Source organism: Mustela putorius, unplaced genomic scaffold (assembly GCF_011764305.1).
Source record: "Mustela putorius furo isolate JIRA1106 unplaced genomic scaffold, ASM1176430v1.1 tig00000731_pilon_pilon_pilon, whole genome shotgun sequence".
Taxonomy (NCBI): Eukaryota; Metazoa; Chordata; class Mammalia; order Carnivora; family Mustelidae; genus Mustela; species Mustela putorius.
Window position 1 is genome coordinate 1471707 of NW_025421461.1, and position 19672 is coordinate 1491378.

At 51.1% G+C, this 19672-nt stretch overlaps 1 protein-coding gene across 2 annotated transcripts in view; it reads left to right on the plus strand.

Annotated features, from left to right (window-relative positions):
- Positions 1-7453, plus strand: part of NT5M (5',3'-nucleotidase, mitochondrial) — a 37710-nt gene extending 30257 nt beyond the window's left edge. Inside the window, exons 4-5 of one of the 2 annotated variants that reach the window (XM_004776578.2) lie at positions 4898-5030; positions 6623-7453. In XM_004776578.2, coding sequence (XP_004776635.2) covers positions 4898-5030; positions 6623-6765 — 276 coding nt within the window. In that variant the 3' untranslated portion in view covers positions 6766-7453. The remainder of the gene's footprint in view (positions 1-4897; positions 5031-6622) is intronic. The other variant, XM_045083640.1, reaches the window with a different exon arrangement.
- Positions 7454-19672: the final 12219 nt, after the last annotated feature.

Consider the following 19672-nt stretch of genomic DNA (forward strand, 5'->3'; position numbering starts at 1 on the left):
ATGTCTTAGGTAATTGCAAATTAAAACAGCAGTGAGATGCTGCTGTGCACTTATTAGAATGGCCAAAATCTAGGACACTGACAACACCAAATGCTGGAGAGGATGTGGAACAACAGGAACTGTCCCTCATTGCTGATGGGAATGCAAAATGGTGGAGCCACTTGGGAAGATAGTTTGGCACATCCTAGCAAGACTAAACCTGCTCTTAACTGTATGATCTGCTAATCACACCCCTTGGTATTTATCCAGTTAAGTTGAAAATGTATGTCCACTCAAAACCCTGTATACAGGGGCGCCTAGGTGGCTCAGTGGGTTAAAGCCTCTGCCTTCGGCTCAGGTCCTGGGGTCCTGGGATCGAGCCCTGCATCGGGCTCTCTGCACAGCAGGGAGCCTGCTTCCTCCTTCTCTCTCTCTGCTTGCCTCTCAGCCTACTTGTAATCTCTGTCTGTCAAATAAATAAATAAAATCTTTAAAAAACAAAACAAAAAAACCCTCTATACAGATGTGTATAGAAGCTTTATCCATGATAGCCAAGACTTGGAAGCAACCAAGATGTCCTGCATGGGTAAATAAACTGTGTTACGCCCAGGTAGTGAACTATTTTCAACACTAAGCCATTTAATGGCCCTCAAGCCATTAAAAGGCATGGAGGAACCTAAATGTATATTACTAAATGAAAGAAGCCCATCTGAAGAAGCTATAATACTGTATGATTACAGTTATAAGACATTCTGGAAAATGCAAAACTATGGAGGCAGTAAAAAGATCAGTGGTTGCCAGAGACTAGTGGGGAGGGAGGGATGAATAAATGGAGAGCAAAAGATTTTCCAATTAGTGAAATTATTCATGGTGGATGCATGTCCTTTTACCTCTGTCCAAACCCAAAGAATGTACAACACTGAGAGGGAATCCCCATATGAATTATGGACTTTGGGTGATAACAATGTGTCAGTGTAGGTTCCTTGAGCGTAACAAATGTCCCACCCTGTTGTTGGATGTCAGTAAGGGGGAAGTTGTATATATTTGGGGATAAGAATTATATGGGAACTCTCTGTACTTTGTGCTCAGTTGCTGTGAACCTGAAATCGCTCTAAAAAATAAAATTAAAAAAATAAAGTGCGTTTGTGTCTTTTTCAATCAGCCTTTTTCCCTGTGCTTTCCCTCTCTGGGTGTTGTTGGTATGGGTGAGCTACTGATGTATTCTCCATTGTGACAGTTTTGCCTTTTACACAGTGTCATATAGTATGGACTCACACAGTCTGTCCCTGGCTTTCATTTAAAGACATAATATTTTTGAGATTCATTCATTGTTGCTGCAAATATCAGTAGCACATTCCTTTTTATTGCTGAATATAATTCTACTGTATGACTGTAGCATCATTTGTTTATGTGCTAATGGATGGACATTTGGGGGTGTTCTCTGATTTTGGCTTTTATGAATAAAGTTCCTATAAACATTCAGGTCCACATCTTTGGGTGGATGTATGCTTTCATTTCTCTAGGGCAGATAGTGAGAGTGGGATTGGCTGGCTTGTATGATAGATGTGTGTTTAGCTTTTAAAGTAACTGTCAAGCTGTTTTAAAAGCAACTGTCCCATCTTGCATGCTGACCAGCAGGGCATGGGATGTCTAGCTGTGTCACATTTTTTTAAAAAGATTTTATTTATTTATTTGACAGATAGCACAAGTAGGTAGAGCAGCAGGCAGAGGGAGAGGGAGAAGCAGGCTCTCCGCCAAGAAGGGAGCCCGATGCGGGACTCGATCCCTGATGCTGGGATCATGACCATGGCCTCAGCTGCTTAACTGACTGAGCCACCCAGGCACCTGCCACTTCACATTCTTATGTGCACTTAGTATTTTCAGTCTTCTTCTTCTTCTTCTTTTTTTTTTAAGATTTTTTCTTTCTTTATTTGACAGAGATCACAAGTAGGCAGAGAGGCAGGCAGAGAGAGGAGGAAGCAGGCTCCCTGCAGAGCAGAGAGCCCGATGTGGGGCTCAATCCCAGGACCCTGGGATCATGACCTGAGCCGAAGGCAGAGGCTTAACCCACTGAGCCACCCAGGTGCCCCTTTTCAGTCTTCTTTACTGCAGCTGTTTTAGTGGGTTCCTCATGTTATTTCACTGTGGTTTTGATTTGTGTTTCCCTAAATAGCGATGTTGATCATCTCTTATGGGCTTATTTGTCCTTTTTGATAAAGGGTTCACATTTTGGACTGATTTTTTCACTGGGCTGTTTGTCTTAGTTTGAGTGGGGGGAAAATCTTTATTCTAGATACAAGTCCTTTGTCAGATAATGGTTTTTTTTTTTGTGGCTTATCTTTTTATTTTCTTAACCATGGCCTTTGAAGAGCAGCATTTATAATTTTGGGTTTTATATTTAGGTTACGGTCCATTTTGAGTTACGTTTTATACATGGTATGAGTTAAAAATAGATGTTTTAATGTGTGTGGTTTTATGTTTTATTTTTTTATTTTTTTGGCCCATGGGTACCCAGCTGTTCTTCTGTTGGAAAGCCTTCCCTTTCTCTGTTGAATTACCTTGACATCTTTGGGTCTGTTTCTTAAATATATTCTGTTCCTTTGATCTAAATGCCTATCCTTTTGTGAGACCCACTCTTTCTAGGTTATTGTAGTTTTATAGTGACTTTCTAAAAAGATTTTACTTATTTATTTGAGAGAGAGTGATAGACAGCAGAAGCAGGGGGAGGGGCAGAGGGAGATAGAGAAGCAGACTCTTGCTGAGCAGAGAGCCAGATTCCCAAGCTTGATCCTGGAAATCCAGGACCTGACCTGAGCCAAAGGCAGATGCTTACCTGACTGAGCCACCCAGGTGCCCCTTTATAGCGACTCTTAAAAACAGTGTGAATTCTCCAGCTTTATTCTTCATTTTAAAAATTGTCAGGGCACCTACGTGGCTCAGTCGGTTAAGCATCCAACTCTTGGTTTCGGCTCAGATCATGATCTCAGGGTCAGGGGATCCAGCTCCACATCAGGCTCCGCACTCATCCCAAAGTGTGCAGGAAATTATCTCCCTCTCCCTCTCCCTCTGCTCCTCCCCCTGCTCACACTCTCTTTCTCTCTACAATAAATAAATAAAATCTCCAAAAAAACCCCACAAATGTTTGATGATTGTGGCAAAGTGCGTATAACATGGAATGTATCATCTGAACTATTTCTAAGTGTGTAATCATCCTATTTCATATTTTTGGTGCTATTATAAAAGGTATTATTTCCTTCATTTCAATATCCAAATGCATAGAAATACAAGTAGTTATTGTGTGTTGACATTGTATCCAGCCACACACACACACACACACACACACACACCCTGTATCTTCTTTTTCCATTCATCTGTTGATAAACATCTGGACTCTTTCCATATTTTAGCTCTTGTGGACATCACTGCTATAAACATTGGGGTGCAAGTGCCCCCTTAAATCACTATGCTTGCATCCTTTGGATAAATACCTAGTCGTGCAATTTCTGGGTCGTAGGGTAGCTCTATTTTTAACCTTTTGAGGAACCTCCTCCATATGGTTTTCCAGAGTGGCTGCACCAGCTTGCATTCCCACCAGCAGTGTAGGAGGGTTCCCCTTTCTCTGTATCCTCACCAGTATCTCTTGTTTCCCGACTTGTTAATTTTAGCCATTCTGACTGGTGTGAATTGGTATCTCATTGTGGTTTTGATTTGTATTTCCCTGATCGAGTGATGTGAAACATTCTCTTATGTGCTTGTTGACCTATTTGTGTGTCTTCTTTGAAGAAAAGACCTTATCAAAGTCAGCATCCCCAAAAAACGAAAAGTCCAATCAAGAAATGAGCAGAAGACATGGGTTTCATATCTCACAGACAAAGGGGTCCACAAGAAATTGGGAATTAAGAAAACAGCCAGTCCTCGGCCATAGGCAGTTTGTGAAACGGAGCTCTAATAGATAACCTGGCAGACTTAGAACAAGGGGTCTCTCTCCACAAGTCCTGCGAGGCCCCACGGGACCTGGCCTGCCCCCGCGCCCCCCTCCTCTCTCTTTCCTCCTGCTGCTCTGTTCTCTGCACTCCAGCCACTCAGATAAACATCAAAGTATGTTCCTGCCCTGCACCGTTAGCATTTGTTGTTCTCTCTTTATGGAACTTTCTAGACCTTTAATACCCAGTCGCCACCGTGTCATGCCCAGTCAATGGCAGGTGTCCCTTCTCAGAGAGGCCTCCTGTCGCCTCCCTCTGTCAGAGCTCCTGGCTGTATTCCTTTGGAGCCCTCATCCCACCTGAACTTGGTTGTCTGTTTCTGTGCCGTGTCTCCTGCATTTAGAGTGCGGACTGTGTGAGAGCATCTCTCCCACACACCATGGGCTCCCACGTCCAAGTGGATGCCCAGTAGCACTAGTGCATAAGGATGGAATGCAGAGAGCGCTGCCTGCTGTATTGGCTGTGTGAGGCTTAGATACAGTGATCGGAGGTGAGTTTGTGGAGTAGGTATGCAGGAAACACGGACCCCAGGCCATGACTGCCTCCCACCATGCTGCCCCACACTGCTGGGCGGCAGTCTCCTTTGTGTCATCTAATGAACTGCTTCAATGTGTCTTCAAGCTTTGTCCCCCCTTGTCTCTGTCCCTGGAGCCCAACAGAGTGCATACACATGGGGAATGGAGGAGGCACTCCTGGCATGAGTGTTGGATTGTGTAGACCAGGCCTGGGCAGATGGTGTTGTGTAGGACTGGAACTGTGGGGCCATGGACAAATCACAGCATCTCCAGAGTGTCCGTTTGCTCTGCTGCCAGTGGGATCATCACAGATCCTAGACAGCGGCCCTTCTTCCTGGAGAAAGCCTGGCTGGGACCCCGCTCCCTCTGCGTCCAGGTCTGATGGCACTCTCTTCTCCCCCCTACCTGTTTGTGTTCCAGTATGCCTGGGTGGAGAAGCACTTTGGCCCTGACTTTCTGGATCACGTCGTGCTGGCCGCAGACAAGACTGTGGTCTCTGCAGACCTTCTCATAGACGACCGGCCAGACATCACAGGCAAGTGGCCTGCGGCAGGTGAGGAGTGAGTGTGGAGCTGAGAGCCACAGGGACAAACAGCACATGGGGCTGGCCTCACGGCCCCTGTCCTGGGTGGTCCCCACTTGGCTACCAGCAGTGTAGTGGGCCTCCAGCCTCCAGCCCAGCACTGACCACCTTCCCTACCAGGAAGACAAGGCTGTTCTCAGCATCCAGCCTTGGAAGGGGTGCTCCTAGGAGTCAGGAAAAGCAGGTCCTAGCTCCTGGGGTAACTCATTGGGTGGCCTAGGATGAGTTCCCTTTATATCTCTAGGCCTTGCCTTTCTTATGTAAAATGAGAGCCAGACTGGCTTCCAAACATTTGGTTTTAGCCTCAAAGCCATTTCCCCCCCAAGAGCAATTTGGAGTGAACCTACTGTATAAAATGGAAATGCAAAGCATCATTTAAAAAATTTTTTAAAAAAGATTTTATTTATTTATTTGACAGAGGTCACAAGTAGGCAGAGAGGTAGGCAGAGGTAGGCAGAGAGAGAGGAAGGGAAGCAGGCTCCCTGCTGAGCAGAGAACCCGATGCGGGGCTCAATCCCAGGACCCTGGGCTCATGACCTGAGCCCAAGGCAGAGGCTTAACCCACTGAGGGGTTAACCCACTTTGGGGCCACCCAGGCGCCCCCAAAGCCTCATTTCTTTAGTTGAAGGTGGTTTTGGAATTGTATTTATCCCTTATAGGTGACTCCTTCCCAACAAACAAACAAACAAACAAACAAAACTTAAACTGACTTAGAAAGGAGAAGGGAAATTTATCAGCGCATCTACCTGGCAAGGTGAGGTAGGAAGGCTTTGGGCACGATGAATCTAGGAGCTCAAACAACATCAGTCTAAATTCAGTTTCTTTGTCTCCCAACTGTGCTCTGCTTTCTTTGTACGCAGGCCAGCTCTCTCCTCTCGGCAGCCATTAGCAGTTTGGGGGATAAATCCAATTCTTTTGGACACCTCAGTGGAAGATTCCAGAATATTGCTTCCCTAATGGCTTTTGGAAGCATGTCCATCTCTGCACTAGTCACAGTGTCCAGAGGGGATAATTCATGGATGTGCCCACTCGTGACCTCCCAAACCACGTAGTTTCACAAGGAGAGTCAGAGCACATGGGGCGCACAGCGCCCTGAGCCGCTTCTATGTCCAGCCACGGGGAGTGGGATGGGGGTGGGGATGGGGGCGGGGGGTCAGGCCAGAACGAGAGGAGCAGGAGCAGCACCGGCTTGCCAGTGTAGACAGGTGGATATGAGGGATGGGAGCTTAGGGGGGCTCGTGGGGCTCATGACCAAGAGCAGGGAAGCTGCGGGAGCTGGCCCTGGCCGGGGCAGGAAGGCTGAGCCTGCCAGAGGGGACGGGCCGGGCATCAGCGGGGCTCAGCCTCTGATGCTGGCCGCCGTGGTGGCTGGCACAGAAGTCCCCGTGTGCTGTGCCTCCGCTGGGTACAGCCCTCCCCGTCCCCCCTGCTTCCCGTGGGCCAGCTCCCATACTCCGGGCCACCTGCCACAAGACAGGTGCGAGCTCAGTCACCACTTTCATGATGGGGACGAGGACACTTTTTGTACTCGGGGGACTGAAGCGCTGCTTTCCTGCCCACAGGGGCCGAGCCAAACCCCAGCTGGGAGCACATCCTCTTCACGGCCTGCCACAACCGGCACGTGCAGCTGCAGCCCCCCGGCCGCAGGCTGCACTCGTGGGCAGACGACTGGAAGGCCATTCTGGACAGCAAGCGGCCCCGCTGAGCTGGACTGTGCTCTGGGCTTCTCCAGGGGGCCCTGGACCTCAGGGCTCCCAGCTCAGGGCCCCAGTGGGGGTGGGGGGCGCCTAGAACTCTGGCCCCTGGGTGGCGGGGGGCTCCCTCTCACATGGCCCAGGCCCACTGCATGTCTCTCCGCTCTCCCCAGCCCTGCCAGGCCTTAAACTGATCTCGGGGCAGGGCTGGCTCGCCCAAGGTCCCTGGACAGGACACATCCAGCCAGGCAGCTCAGGCCGACCTCAGGCCATGGCCAGGCTGGGACTAGGGGCTCCAGACCTCAAGGAGCGGAGGGCCGGTAGGCCTCTTCCCGTCCCTCAGGGAAGTCCCCCCATCTGCGGCCCCTCGGCCAGGGAGCCAGCAGTGAGGTGCTTCTGGGGTGAGAGGGCTACAAGCAGGAGCGGATGGGACGAGCCCTCACATTCTGGGCCGCGACCCCTTCCTCCCCTGCCCTCCCACCCGGTCTCCGTTCCCCACGGGGGCCCACCATGGATTCAGCAAACACTCCCTGAGCTCCAGGGCATGCCAGGCTCTGTGCTGGCACCACAGGCTGCCCTGCTTTGGACCCGCTCAGAAGTTTCTCGTACCCATGACCCGGGGGGCCCTGCTCTGGGCCCAGCAGTCAGCAGCCTTGTACATTTGTCGAAAGCTGGCAAAATAAATGGGTTTCAAGTGTTGCCCCATAATGTGGCCCCCTCTAGACCCTGGCCCCCGGGCACTGCGCTGCACATCTTGTAAGTGCTTGGGTGGCCCCCTGCACTCCTGAGGGGGCTGAGCAGCGTGCAGCCTCACCGCCCACTTTGCCACGGGCGCTGCGGGGGACCGAGGAGGAAGCGGCTGAAGGAGGAGCTGGTGGCCATGGTGGTCCCCTGGGTAGGCCCCCCACCACGCTGACCTGTCTCCCCACCACGCTGACCTGTCCCCCCACCAACATGCCTCCTTCCCATGCATGCCCCGCCCTCCAGCCTCCAGCCCCCCTGCCCTGCCCGGTTCAGAGCAGGCCCCCCACTCTCTGCTCCCCTCCCACACCAAGTTCCTCCTGAGATCCCAAGAGCTGTGTGGGGAGGGTCTGGGTGATGTTATTATCTTCCTTTTGTTCTTTCCGGCCTCTCTTCTCAGCCCACTGGGAAGTGGCAACTTGAACCCATCCTCACCTGCCCAGGCTTTCAGGCCTTCGCCCTGCTACCCTCCTGCTGCTCCCTTGCTATCCTCCCCATCACTGCCCTGCAGAGAACCCCTAACTGTCCCATCACGGGCACACTTGGGCTGCCCCAGCGGGTGGTGTCTCTGGTGACATCAAGAGAAAGTCTCCGAGGCTCAGGCTGGCTGACCGTCTTGGCTCCGTGGCTCTCGGGCCAGCCTGGCCATCCTGATGAGGAGGAAGCACAGTCTTCTGGGTCAAAGGCAGTCTTCCGTGGCACGGCCCCACCTTGACCCCACGTCAGCTGTATCCCTCCAGCAGTGGCGAGCGGCTCTACAGGTCCCCACCTACGAGGAGTGTATTCGGGGTTGCGTCACCTGACCAAGCTGGGCAGCGTCTGGGGCGGGTGGGCAGGTCTTGGCCAGCCTGAGGCTCTGGGAAGAACTTAGACCCGGAAGGCTGGCTCCCAGCTGCTCCCCGGAGACCCTCTGTTGCTGCCCACTCGAGGACCAGGCCACTGTCTAAGAGCCGTGAGACGATGTCACCTGCATGATGTACTTTCTGCCTGTGTCTGGGGCTTGTGGCCTCCAGCCCCAGTCGCGGGCAGAGGCCTGCCCACTGAGCCTTCATGCCCTCTCCTAAGATCCTCTCCCACTTGGTGGTCGGGCAGGGACCCCCTGGGGTTCCATGGCCCGGGACTGGAAAGGCATCACAGCTGCTGGCTTGGCAAGAACCACCATCTCCCTGGACTTGACCTTCTGGCTGGGAGGAGGACCCGCAGAGCACCTGCCGCTCGTGGGGTTGGGCTAGCTCAAGGCTACTGCAGCGGACCAGACCCAGCCAGCCCAACGCCCTCAAAACAAAGAAGCCACTTGCTCATTTCTGTCCTGGGGCCTCGTTCTGCTGAGGACGGAAACATAACCCCATCAGGCTTTTCTCAACCACATCTGAGATTCTCTGGGGAGTGGCCCCAGTATGGAGTGGTGGGTATGTTTGGATGTGGGGGCACTTTTCTCGGTGTAGTGATGGCAGCGGTGAAGGGAACCCCCTCCTCATCCTCGCTCTGGTGTCAATGGACCCATGGGTGCTGGCACTGGCATCGCCTGTCTCCCCGAAGTCAGCTTCAGGGCCCCGTGTCTGGGGGATGGGCCACCTCGGTCACAGGGAAACAGTTGCCCCGACTGTACCCTGCTGGGGGCAGGGAGACCTCTTTGCCTGCTCACCTCCTGCAGCTTTTCCTCCCCCTGCTCCTGGCTCCTAGAGAGAGATCTAGGGCCATGGGCTTGAGGAGGGGTGGGGTTGGAGGCCAGGTCACAGCCTCCTCTCAGGGTCTCCCTCCCCTGCATCTGCCAGCCCCTGCTGTCCGCTCCCAGCCTGTGAGAGGCCTGATTCTAGGTCTGCTCCTCATGGAGCTACGGCAAGAGCGCAGTGCTCTGAGTCTTCCAGAGCGTTCCCTTTTCAGCTGATGGGCACCAGGAGCTTTAAAGGCCAGTCCAAAAACTCCAGAGCTACACATGGCTGAATCCATTCTTGGCTCCTCAAGGCGCACTCGCCCTGAGGTAACACTCACCACTTCAGGTGCCTCGTTCGTTTAAAGGAGAAAAAATAATTGCGGGGCAAAGTTGCTGTAGTTAGTGCTTGGGAAAGTGCCCCCCACCCCCAGGCCATCCAGAACTCACTGTAATTAGAGCCAGCGGTCCAGGAGAGGCCTGGGCATTGCGCGGGGTCAAGCAAAGTGGGACCCTGGTCTGCCTGACGTCCCGGATAGGCCCCTTCCGGCAGGGGGCACTGCTGGGGTCTGGGTAGCTGAGGTTAGAGCCCTCTGGCCTGAGGGAAGGCCGTGCAGAGGTCCTGGGGCTGGAGAGTGTGGCCAAAGAGCAGGAGTGAGTACAGGAGGGAGGAATCCGCAGAACAGGGAGCTGGAGAAGATAAAGGGGAGGTGGGAGGTGGAACCTGGGCTGAAACCAGCGCGGATGGCTGCCCACCCGGTGGCTCTCATTCTGCCAAGGCGCTGGCCGCCACCCTCATGATGCTAGGAGGGGCAGGGGACACCTGCAATAGCCAATGACAGACACGAGGACTGCATGGTGTCGTGATTTTGTTCTTGCTGCCGAACGGAGACGCACAACTGGGATGAAGGTGACTTTCTTAGAAGCCTGAGAGGCATATGTTTTGCTTTTGAACCATTGCATGGCCTACAAGGAAGGAAGTCCGCCCTCCCAGTAGGAAAGCCAGCTTGTCCTGCCCTGAGATGAGGTGGCCCTGGTCAGAAGTGGAGATTTACCCCTTTGAAAATATTGGAAATGGTCTGGGTCCTAGGACCAGAGCCCCTGGAAGGAGTGACGACCTCTTGGTCAGCCAGGGGTTTTAGGCAAAAAAAAAAAAAAAACTCAGTACAGTTCCTTCACTCTTCTGGGTCACACTATCCCCACTGGGACACATTCCACTATCATAACTGTCGTAATGATCATTTCCTCAGCACTGACCCTAAGCTGATGGGCATATTCTGTGGCCTCATAACCCTTGGGGTCACTCCCACTTGACTGACGGGGCTGTGGTTTCAGCAGAGTCTGGGATCCTGACCGAGGCTGTGCCGCATCATTGGTGCTGCCAGGATTGTAGCCCAGGTGTCTGTGCTCTGGGGCTTGTGACCTCTATATAACACCATACTCCAATCCAGAATTCTCTAAGGGCTCAGGTGTCCGTGGGAAAACCATGTCTGTGGTCCAGGGATGGGCCTCTATCTGAAGGTGAGTAGACCTGATGGGAGGTGGGAAAGGATCAGGCCAGACCTGTGCATTGCCTAGAAGTCAGAAGAGTTGGCCAAGTTGGCCCTCAGTCACAAGCCCAAGGAAAGGGGTGCTGGGGAGGGGAGAAGAGGAAGAGGTAGAAAGAAAAGGAGAAAGAGGAAGGGGAGGGTGGAGGGGGAGCTCACTGATTCCCCTGCAAGCCAGGCAGAAGAACGAATGTAACATAGCATGTGTGACACTTGGTACATGACCTGTGGACCTGATTTGCCTGTGGTCCTCCCCTACATCCTGGCATTCAGGCAATGCCTGGAGTCCCACTGTCCCAAGGGAAGTCAGGCACAGGTTGTCAGATCAGAAAACGCATGATGTGAGCAAGGAGGAGATGGCCTGGGTCAGTCCCCACTAGAGAGAAAGTGACCTGCTGGAGAAAGTGACCACAGATAGAGCAAGGATGAGCAGGTTTCCTGGAAAGGGACCCCCCCCCCCCACTAGCAAATGTGTGTCAGGTGTGGGAGAGACATGATAGCAATTCCAGCAGCCAACCCAGCTGGTTGAGGAGGCTAGTCTCACAAGCAGGGGAGCCATTGAGCTGGTGAGGCCAAGGTGGCCCCCAAGATCCTGGCTCTCCCTGTGGCCCAGAAAGGAATGAATTCAGGGTCCCCGCATGCCTATACAAGAAGATGGAGGAGGACCCTGGCTGGGAGCTCATTAGGCAGCCACCAAGGAGGGACCAAGTGGCCCCAGGGCTGAGGGCTGCAGGGGGACCCCCCCAATCTGGCTGGGGCCCAGAGCAGACCCTCATTACCCCTGAAGGAGGGACTCAGGAAGGCCGAAAGGTAGGGTAAGGCTCATGACCTGGAACCAGGAGACATGAGACCTCACCTTTGCCCCACACAGAAGCCAGCTCCTGAATCCAGACATCCTCTTGGCCAGGACGGAAACGAGGGAGACCCTCTGAAAAGCCACGGGGAATATCAGCCCCTCCGAGGAATGAGGACTTTGAGTTAGATGACACCAAAGAAGGCCATTTTAGGTGGAAAGAGGCTGAGTTAGTTCTAGTTGGCAATTAAAAAAATGATTATCAGTTATAGTTAATAACAAATACGTGTCTGCTTATCTATAGAGTTTTGGCTCTATAGATATTTGGTTTATTTGGTTTTTCCCACAATCTGCCCAGAAAGCAGGGTTCAGGGAGGCTAATTGATAAGCCCTGGGCCAGCCAGTGGGCGGAGATGGGCTCTGAAGGCAGCTCCCAGAGCCTGCAGGAAAGAGCCAGAGGGCAGCCTGGCAGCGGGAGGGCCTGGGAACAGGGAATCTGGAGCGTGGGTTTGCTACCCGCTTGCTGTGGGAGCTCTGCAAAGCCACGTCTCTCTCAACCTGTTCCAGAGTTGGTCAACGTCCATGATGGCATGAGAAAGGGTTGCAGGAAATAGGGACTTTTATTCCACGATGCTTCTGGTCCCTGGAGGAAACTGACTTGCTCCGTGAAACAAGGTAGTGGGTAGCCGGGAGCTCACCTTGGGGCGGAGGGGTGAGTTCTGGACACTGAATGGGATCCAGGGGCGCGTATCCTGGCTTGACCACCAGGTGGCAGCACAGCCCACTCTTGGAATTGTTGGGGGTTAGGTGGCGGGGCGGGGACGGGTTGCTAGCGATTAGTGAGTACTCAGGCCATTGCGGGGAGTGGGGCGGGGGGGCGGGGGGGGGGGAAGGGCCAGATTCCCTAAACTCCCTGATCCCTCCTGGACCAGCTCTTCTTGCCCCTTCCTCCTGGGCTGTTGTGGACAAGGTGGAGCCCTGGGTGTCAGGCCGAGGACCCTTGTCCAGCCTGCCTGGTGGGCAGGATACCCTCAGGCCCAAAACCTCAAACACTAACCACCCTCAAGAACTTCAGGGGGCCCAAAGAGAAAAGTCAGGAGCTTGTGCAGATCCCAAGTCAGCCTTGGCTCCCTGAGGGTATGGGGGAGACTCCTTGGAGCTCAAGAAAGACCCCTCCTCACCTGCCTCTGCCTGCATCTCCCAGATACCTGGATCCCTGCAGCTCCTGGAATGCATCTTATCTGTGTCTTCACACGTGCTGTTTGCTGCCCTTTGCTGGAGGGTTTCTGGGCCAACCCTGACCTCTGACCTCATGGTGGGGAGGCAGACTGCCATCTCTCCCAGCCCTGCACCATCTGCAGGAATGAAGGGTTGGATTGAGCTGGTGGCTGCAGTTGCAGGGGTGTGTGTGTGTGAGAGAGAGGGGGGCGGGCGGGGGGACTGTGAGCAGTGGGCAGAGGGCGAGGGAGAGCAAGAATATTAAGCAGGCTCCATGCTCATTGTGGAGCTCAAAGCGGGGCTCGATCTCATGAGTTCTCATGAACCTGAGTTCATGACCTGAGTGGAAATCAAGAGTCAGATGCTTAACTGACTGAGCCACCAAGGCACCCCCCCACCACATTTGCAGGTCTTTACCCAAAGCTGCCCAGGCCCTGGGGGCCAGGCCTTGGAGACGAAGGTGTCAGCCCAAGCCCCAGAGTGGCAGCCCTCCAAGGATGAGGTTTAGACTGACAAAATGGCTCTTTAGGATAGAAATTCATAGAAATAGGAACCAAATCACCTGTCCAGCAAACACCTCAGCCCTATTGGCAATTTGGATAAATTTTTTAAAATCCTGGGTTAAATTCCACGAAGCTGGTTCAGAAGCATAGGCTGGAGTCTAAAAAAGGGCAGACATCATCAGGGTACATAAAATTTAGAGGCCAGGGGAGAAGCGAGACTGAGGTGACCAAGCCTGTGATGCATTCAGTGTTCTACCTTGGCTGGGATCCTCTAGGGCTCAGACCGGCTGCAGAGCGGGAGTTGCAGTTCACACAGATGGCCACAGGATGGAGCCAGAGGACCAGCTCCGACAGCTCCGTGCCTCCCTGGAATCCCAAGAGAGACATTGGCCTCCTGGACCAGACTTTCCCATATTCTGGTCCCATACTGGTATTCCCAACCACCAGCCTCTCTTTCTGAACCCCTGTACGCTCTGGAAACTCCTGTGGGCTGAGCCTGGGCTGTGCCCGGAGGGGACCTCAGCTACTGATTACTGAGTAGATGGGTCAATGGCATCTGCTCTAACCTTGACCTAAGAGAGCAGAGTCAGTGGGAGCAGTTCAAGCTCCAGGGAGAGAGCAGGTGGGAGACTGTAGTCCTGGGCAGGCCTGGCTAGGGGAGAATGCAGGCGCTGAGAGACCTTATGGGCCCCTCTTCCCACGGAGATGGCATTGCTGCGGGATCCCATCCTAGCTTGCTGCATTCTCTCCTTCACAAGGTGCCCCACACAAACCTGAGACACAAGCTGGAGTCTTGAAGCACGTGTTATTGGCTAACGGTGTTTTTTTCAGGGGAGCTTTTATACCCTCCCACTCAAGTGCCCCGAGCCTGGCCAGGGACAGCTGGCGACTGTCCTGGTTGGACAGTGCTGGGCAGAGATGATGGATGAACGGGCTCACGCCTGTGTGCCCTGGAGGATTTGTCTCCACTCCCTCCATGACCCACCCAGGCCTCTCCACACATTTGAGTCATCTCCTGGCCCCTGGTGGCAGTTGAGCCCCTGGCCTCTGACCCTAAAAAGGCTTACCATTGTTTGCCCAACATGCCCACTCTTGACCTTGTCCTGTTCCCCCCCCACCCCCACAGCCTGCAACTCCCCCCCTTTTCCTCTCCACTCAGTTCATCCCTGCTTGTCTCTGCCACCCCCCCCCCCCACCAGAAAGTTCTCACAGACTGCCCTAGCCCTGCAGGGACATCTCCCTCTTCTGACCCCCTCAGCACTAACCGCCTGAACCACTAGGGAGGCGTTTCCTGTCTAGCAGATGAAAGAGTCCGGAGGAGGGAAAGGACCCCACATTTACTGAGTGTACTCCAGACGCTTTATCACGTCATTAATCTTCCCACATGACTACGAAGTCAGACCAGGATAATCTGGTTTTAATTTTGTGAAAATTGAAGCTGCGAAAGTGGAGCCTGGGTTCTGTCCAACTCCGAAGGCCATACCATTCCTGCTATCCAGAGCCGCTGCTCTGAGTAGAAAGGAAAACACCCACAGGCACACACCAGTGGAGAGTCAAGTGGCAGCTGACTCACACGGAAGCCTCCCAGCATGGTCCCAAATCCCAACGATGTGAAAAACAAGAGTGGTGCTGCTGGTGAAACAGACATGCCTAACACCTCAAAGGTGGAAGGTAGCTGGGCCTTGTGGAAGGAGGGAGCCTTGGAAGAGGGGTGGCCAGAGGTCCTGGAGGGGGGATCTGCAGGCTCAAGAGGGCCCTGTGCTCCTGGCAGAATAACTATTTAACTGTTTAGGGTACCTCAGCGGGAGCCACCAGGTGAGTTGAACCCTCTTCCCTAATACCCACATGCTTGTCTCTCTCTCTCTTTCTCTCTCTCTCTCTCTCACACACACACACACACATGCACACAACTGGGCCAAATAGAGAACTCCAGTATCTGGGTTTTGGGGAAGTGTGGAGGAGCAAGTGTGGGTGCTGCAGCTGAAGAGTTAGGCGTGTCCCAGAAAGCTGGTGACATCCAGGGTGAATGGAGACCCCCCAACACAGAACACTAGGGATCGCATAATGGTACATTCTGTTCCCCCCAAATGAGTGAAGGCAGGCTGTGGGAAGTCGATGTGGTGCCTCCAGCTAGAGTGAAATATAGATACAAAGATGAGTCCATGAATGATGGCATCACACTCCTCAACAAGAGAATTGAGACCCAAGGAAGGAGAGTTATATAGCCAGAACAACAATTTGGAACAGGTCTGGTCAATGTCCTTAGAGAGATGTTGTAGAATACTGGACCCTCAAAAAGATCAATTAATGAATTTAGAAAACTAAAATCTAGTCATGGGGAAAAAACCTCAATAAATAGGCTGAATAGCAGAGTGGACATCACGGAATAGCAAATAGTGAGTTGGGAGATTAAGCTGAGGACTCTTACAATGCAACACTAAAAGGACAAAGAGACGGAAGGTATAAAATAAAAGGAGATACAAAGAATGAGATTATGTTTCCTAGTCCAAAAGGAGACAAGAATGTGGGGGAGAAATTGTCCAGGGTTGAGGCTTGACAGTGTCCTAGAATTCTGACTAAAATAGGTCACCAGTGCCAGGAAGGATGAATGAAAGAGATTGACTATTGGACAGAGTATTGAAATTTTAGAACACTGAGGATAACAAATTCTAAATATTTCTGGATAAAAACCAGGCCACATGTAAGCAACATAATGTTAGAAAAAAGAAGAAAATGAAGTAATTATCTTCAAAATATAAGGGAAAATAATTTCAAACTCAGAATTCTATACCCAGCTAAATGTAAGAAAAAACTCCCTTTTATTAAAAAGAATGCTAATTGATGTGCTCTAGCAAGAAGAAAAATTAATCCAAGAAATTAAGTACAAGAAACAATGATTAACCAAGAACTAATAAAAGTTATTAAATTTAAGTAAGTATTGATTGTGTAAGAATTAATCACAATCTGGAGCTAAGATCACGATATTAGCAACTGAGAGAAAAAAAACATAACTAGAAAACAATATCAGGAATAATTTCAAACATTTCAATATTTGCAATAAATGTGAATGGATTAAAATTTGAAGAAGAATCTCCACATAAAAAATACAATCCTGGGTAGGGAGAGGGTGGTTGGGTTATGGACATTGGGGAGGGTATGTGCTATGGTGAGTACTGTGAAGTGTGTAAGCCTGACAATTCACAGAGCTGTACCCCTGGGGCTAATAATACATTACATGTTAATAAAACTCTTTTTTTTAACTCTAAAAAAAATACAATCCTGCCTTCAAGAGACACATATAAATGGTAATGACCAGGAAGTTTCTGCATAGGATAATAGACATACTGCACGAGTCCTAACAAAGTGTTATTGGTGAGTGTACATCAATATCAGATGAAACAAAATTCAAAGAAGAACATTAAGAGGGGACAAAGTTGGATTCATGTTGCTAAAAGAGACAATCTACCAGAAATTGGAAATTTCACAATCAGAGCAGGAAACTTGAATTCACTTTTCTCAGAAACTGACAAATCAAAGAGGCAAAAATATATGTATATTACACATATATTTATATAGAGAATTCAAAAAAGAAATTACACTATTTTCAAATATACATGGAATGGCTGGGAATGAAATTGAAGTCTTGAAAAAGAAGACATAAAGCAAATTATTTTTTAGACAATATTTTTTAGACAATATTTCTTCTTAGAAAAGGGAGAAAGAGCCAATGGCAGAGTTGTTGGATTGTAAGACCACATGCGAGAACCACTGATTCCCTGGCAGTGGGAAAGGGGAAAAGCAGGACAATTATGAGGGATGACATTTGGAAAGCAGGGAAAGGGGCCTGGGAGGGCGAGGACAAGAGGACAAAGGGAAGCCTTTTCTGGCTGAAGAGGTGAGAGCTGGGAGGGATTGTCTCCCAAGTGAAGGGAAGGCACAGAGCAGATGAATCTGGGCTTGCCGATGGTTAGTGAGTGCTAAGCATCTCCCAAGTGGTATATATGAATTATCTAATCTTTGGGTGGGTACTATTAATACACCAATTTTGCAGATGGAAACCCCAGGATGTACACAGGGATAGTGAATCATAGTAGGGTTGGGATTTGGACTTGGTCCATCTTATACTGACACTGCTCTTAATCTCTAAACCATACGAAGAATATAAATCCCATAAACAGGTGCTTTTAACCCTGCTCTGTGTACCCTTCTAGGGATAGTGTCTGTTGGGTTTATCCGACTTTCAAAGAAGTATATGATCCAGGAAATATTGAGAATCCCCGATTCCCATGTTGGGCTACTTTCCAGAATTTGAAAGGAGGAACTCTGAGAGCCTGGCAGGGGGAGGGTCTTGGCCTCACAGCCCTTGGGGCCACTGTAAGCCTGGGCAAGAGGTCCTGGGATAGACTGTGCTGCCTGTTCTCATGCTCTCATGGGTCAGGACAGAACATATGGTTCCATTTAAGCTCTCAGAGAAAGGAGAGACAGACTCTGTGACAGTCTCTTTCTAGTCCAACCCTGCCATCACAGGTAAGGCCTCTGAAGCTCAGAGAAGGTGCCCCAGTCACCCGTTGTCCTATAGCTGGTTAGTGGCTGATGGTCACAGCAGCTGAGTAGTCAACACCCTCCCATCTCACTGCTATGATCTCGATGGCCCAGCCTCTCCTCCGATGATGTGATATCCAGGGCTGAAGGAAGAATCCAGTTCTACAGGGAACCTGTGAGGCAGCAAAGGGACCAGAAGAATAGGTCATCCTGTGGCCAAATGGGTTGGTTTTTTAAAATTGTGGTAAAATACAAATAACATAAAATTTACCATTTTAACCATTAAAAAATGCACAATTCTGTAGCATTAAGTACATTTGCCATGCTGTGCAGCCAGCACCACCATCTAGTTCCAGAACTTTCTCATCACTCCAAACCCATTTGCTGTCACTTTTCATGCTTCCCTCCCTCAGCCCCTGGAAACCACCAACCTATTTTCTGTATGCTCATTTGCCTATTCTGGAGATTTCATGTGAATAGAATCCAACAACGGCCTTCCATGTCTGTCTTCTTTCACTTAGCATATTTCCAAGGTTCATCCATGCTATGCCACGCACCAGGACTTCATTCCGTTTTATGACCTAATAATATTCCATTGTGTGGATAGATTACATTTTAATGTTTACCATTCTTCTCTTGAAGGACACCTGGGTTGTTTCCATCTTCTGGCGATGGTGACTAGTGCTGTTATGAACACTGATGTACAAGTTTTTGTTTGAACACCTGCTCTCAGTCTTTTGGGCGTATACCTGGGAGCTAAATTCCTGAGTCATATGGTAACTCTATGCTTAAGTTGTTGAGGAACCACCAAACTGAAGTCCACAACAGACCAGATTTTTCCTGGCCCTTCCTCTCTGCGTTCAGCACCCTCTTCCTGGACAGCACCCTCCCCCCCTCCCCGCACCCCGCCCCCAGCAGCCCCACCTGCTCTCCAGGGCTCCACACCCACCTCTAGGGCCTGCATGACCCCTCGGACCTCCCAAATGCATTGTCTTTCTCAAATCTGCTCCAACTGTGCTTGCCTCTTTTCTCTGAAATTCAGTGTTGCTACAGCATGGGTCCCAGCAGGTGACAAGCCCCCACCTCAGGCTGGCACCTGGGCCACAGGTCATGAGGGTAAGGATGGTAACCTACTGTGTGCTGCTGGTCTAACTATGCATATTGTCCCACTTATCGTCACAGCAAGGCCTGATGCAGGTACTAGTATTGTCTCCATTTGTGAATGTGGGAACCAAGGCTCAAAGAGGTTCAGCCACTTGCCCAAGACCACACAGCTAGTAAGGGGTGGAGTGTGGGCTTGAAACAAGCAGTCTGTCTCCTCAGGAGTTAAGACAGATCAGTGAGCTCCTGGGAACAACAGAAAATCCCTCTTTCAGAAAAAAAGGTCAGAGATTAGGACCTGGGCAAATATTGGAGAGATGATGGCTTTTGAGAGAAGTGTCTCTCTCTGGGTGAGTGGGAGTAGTGACGTCAGAGTGAGGGTCCTCTCAGGCCGGCTGTCATCAGATCCCATATATCCTGGCTACTATGGCCCTCAAGGGTCTGCTGAGCCTGGGGGGAGTTGAGAGATAGCTGAGATTATGATTTTTATCCAGTGTGACTGGGACACAACATGCAACTTCTTGGTGAGATGGTTTGTATCCCTACTGGCAGGCTGTGAGTGAAAGGATACACCCCAACAGCTCCATCAAGGACCCAGCTAGTGCATGGAGGTGGGAGAGGGTGCCTACATGCCTACATGTCCATGTGCCCAGGCCTGAACACAACATGAACACCCAGCTGGTGGCCGTTCCACAAGCCCTTCCTCCAGATGAAGAACCAGCCTCCAGGGGCAGTGACTGGCCTCTGGGTGGGCCTCCTCCTCTTCCTTGGTAGGAAGGCTTGGCGTTCGTCTGTGGCTGCATTAGACTTGAGCCAGGACTC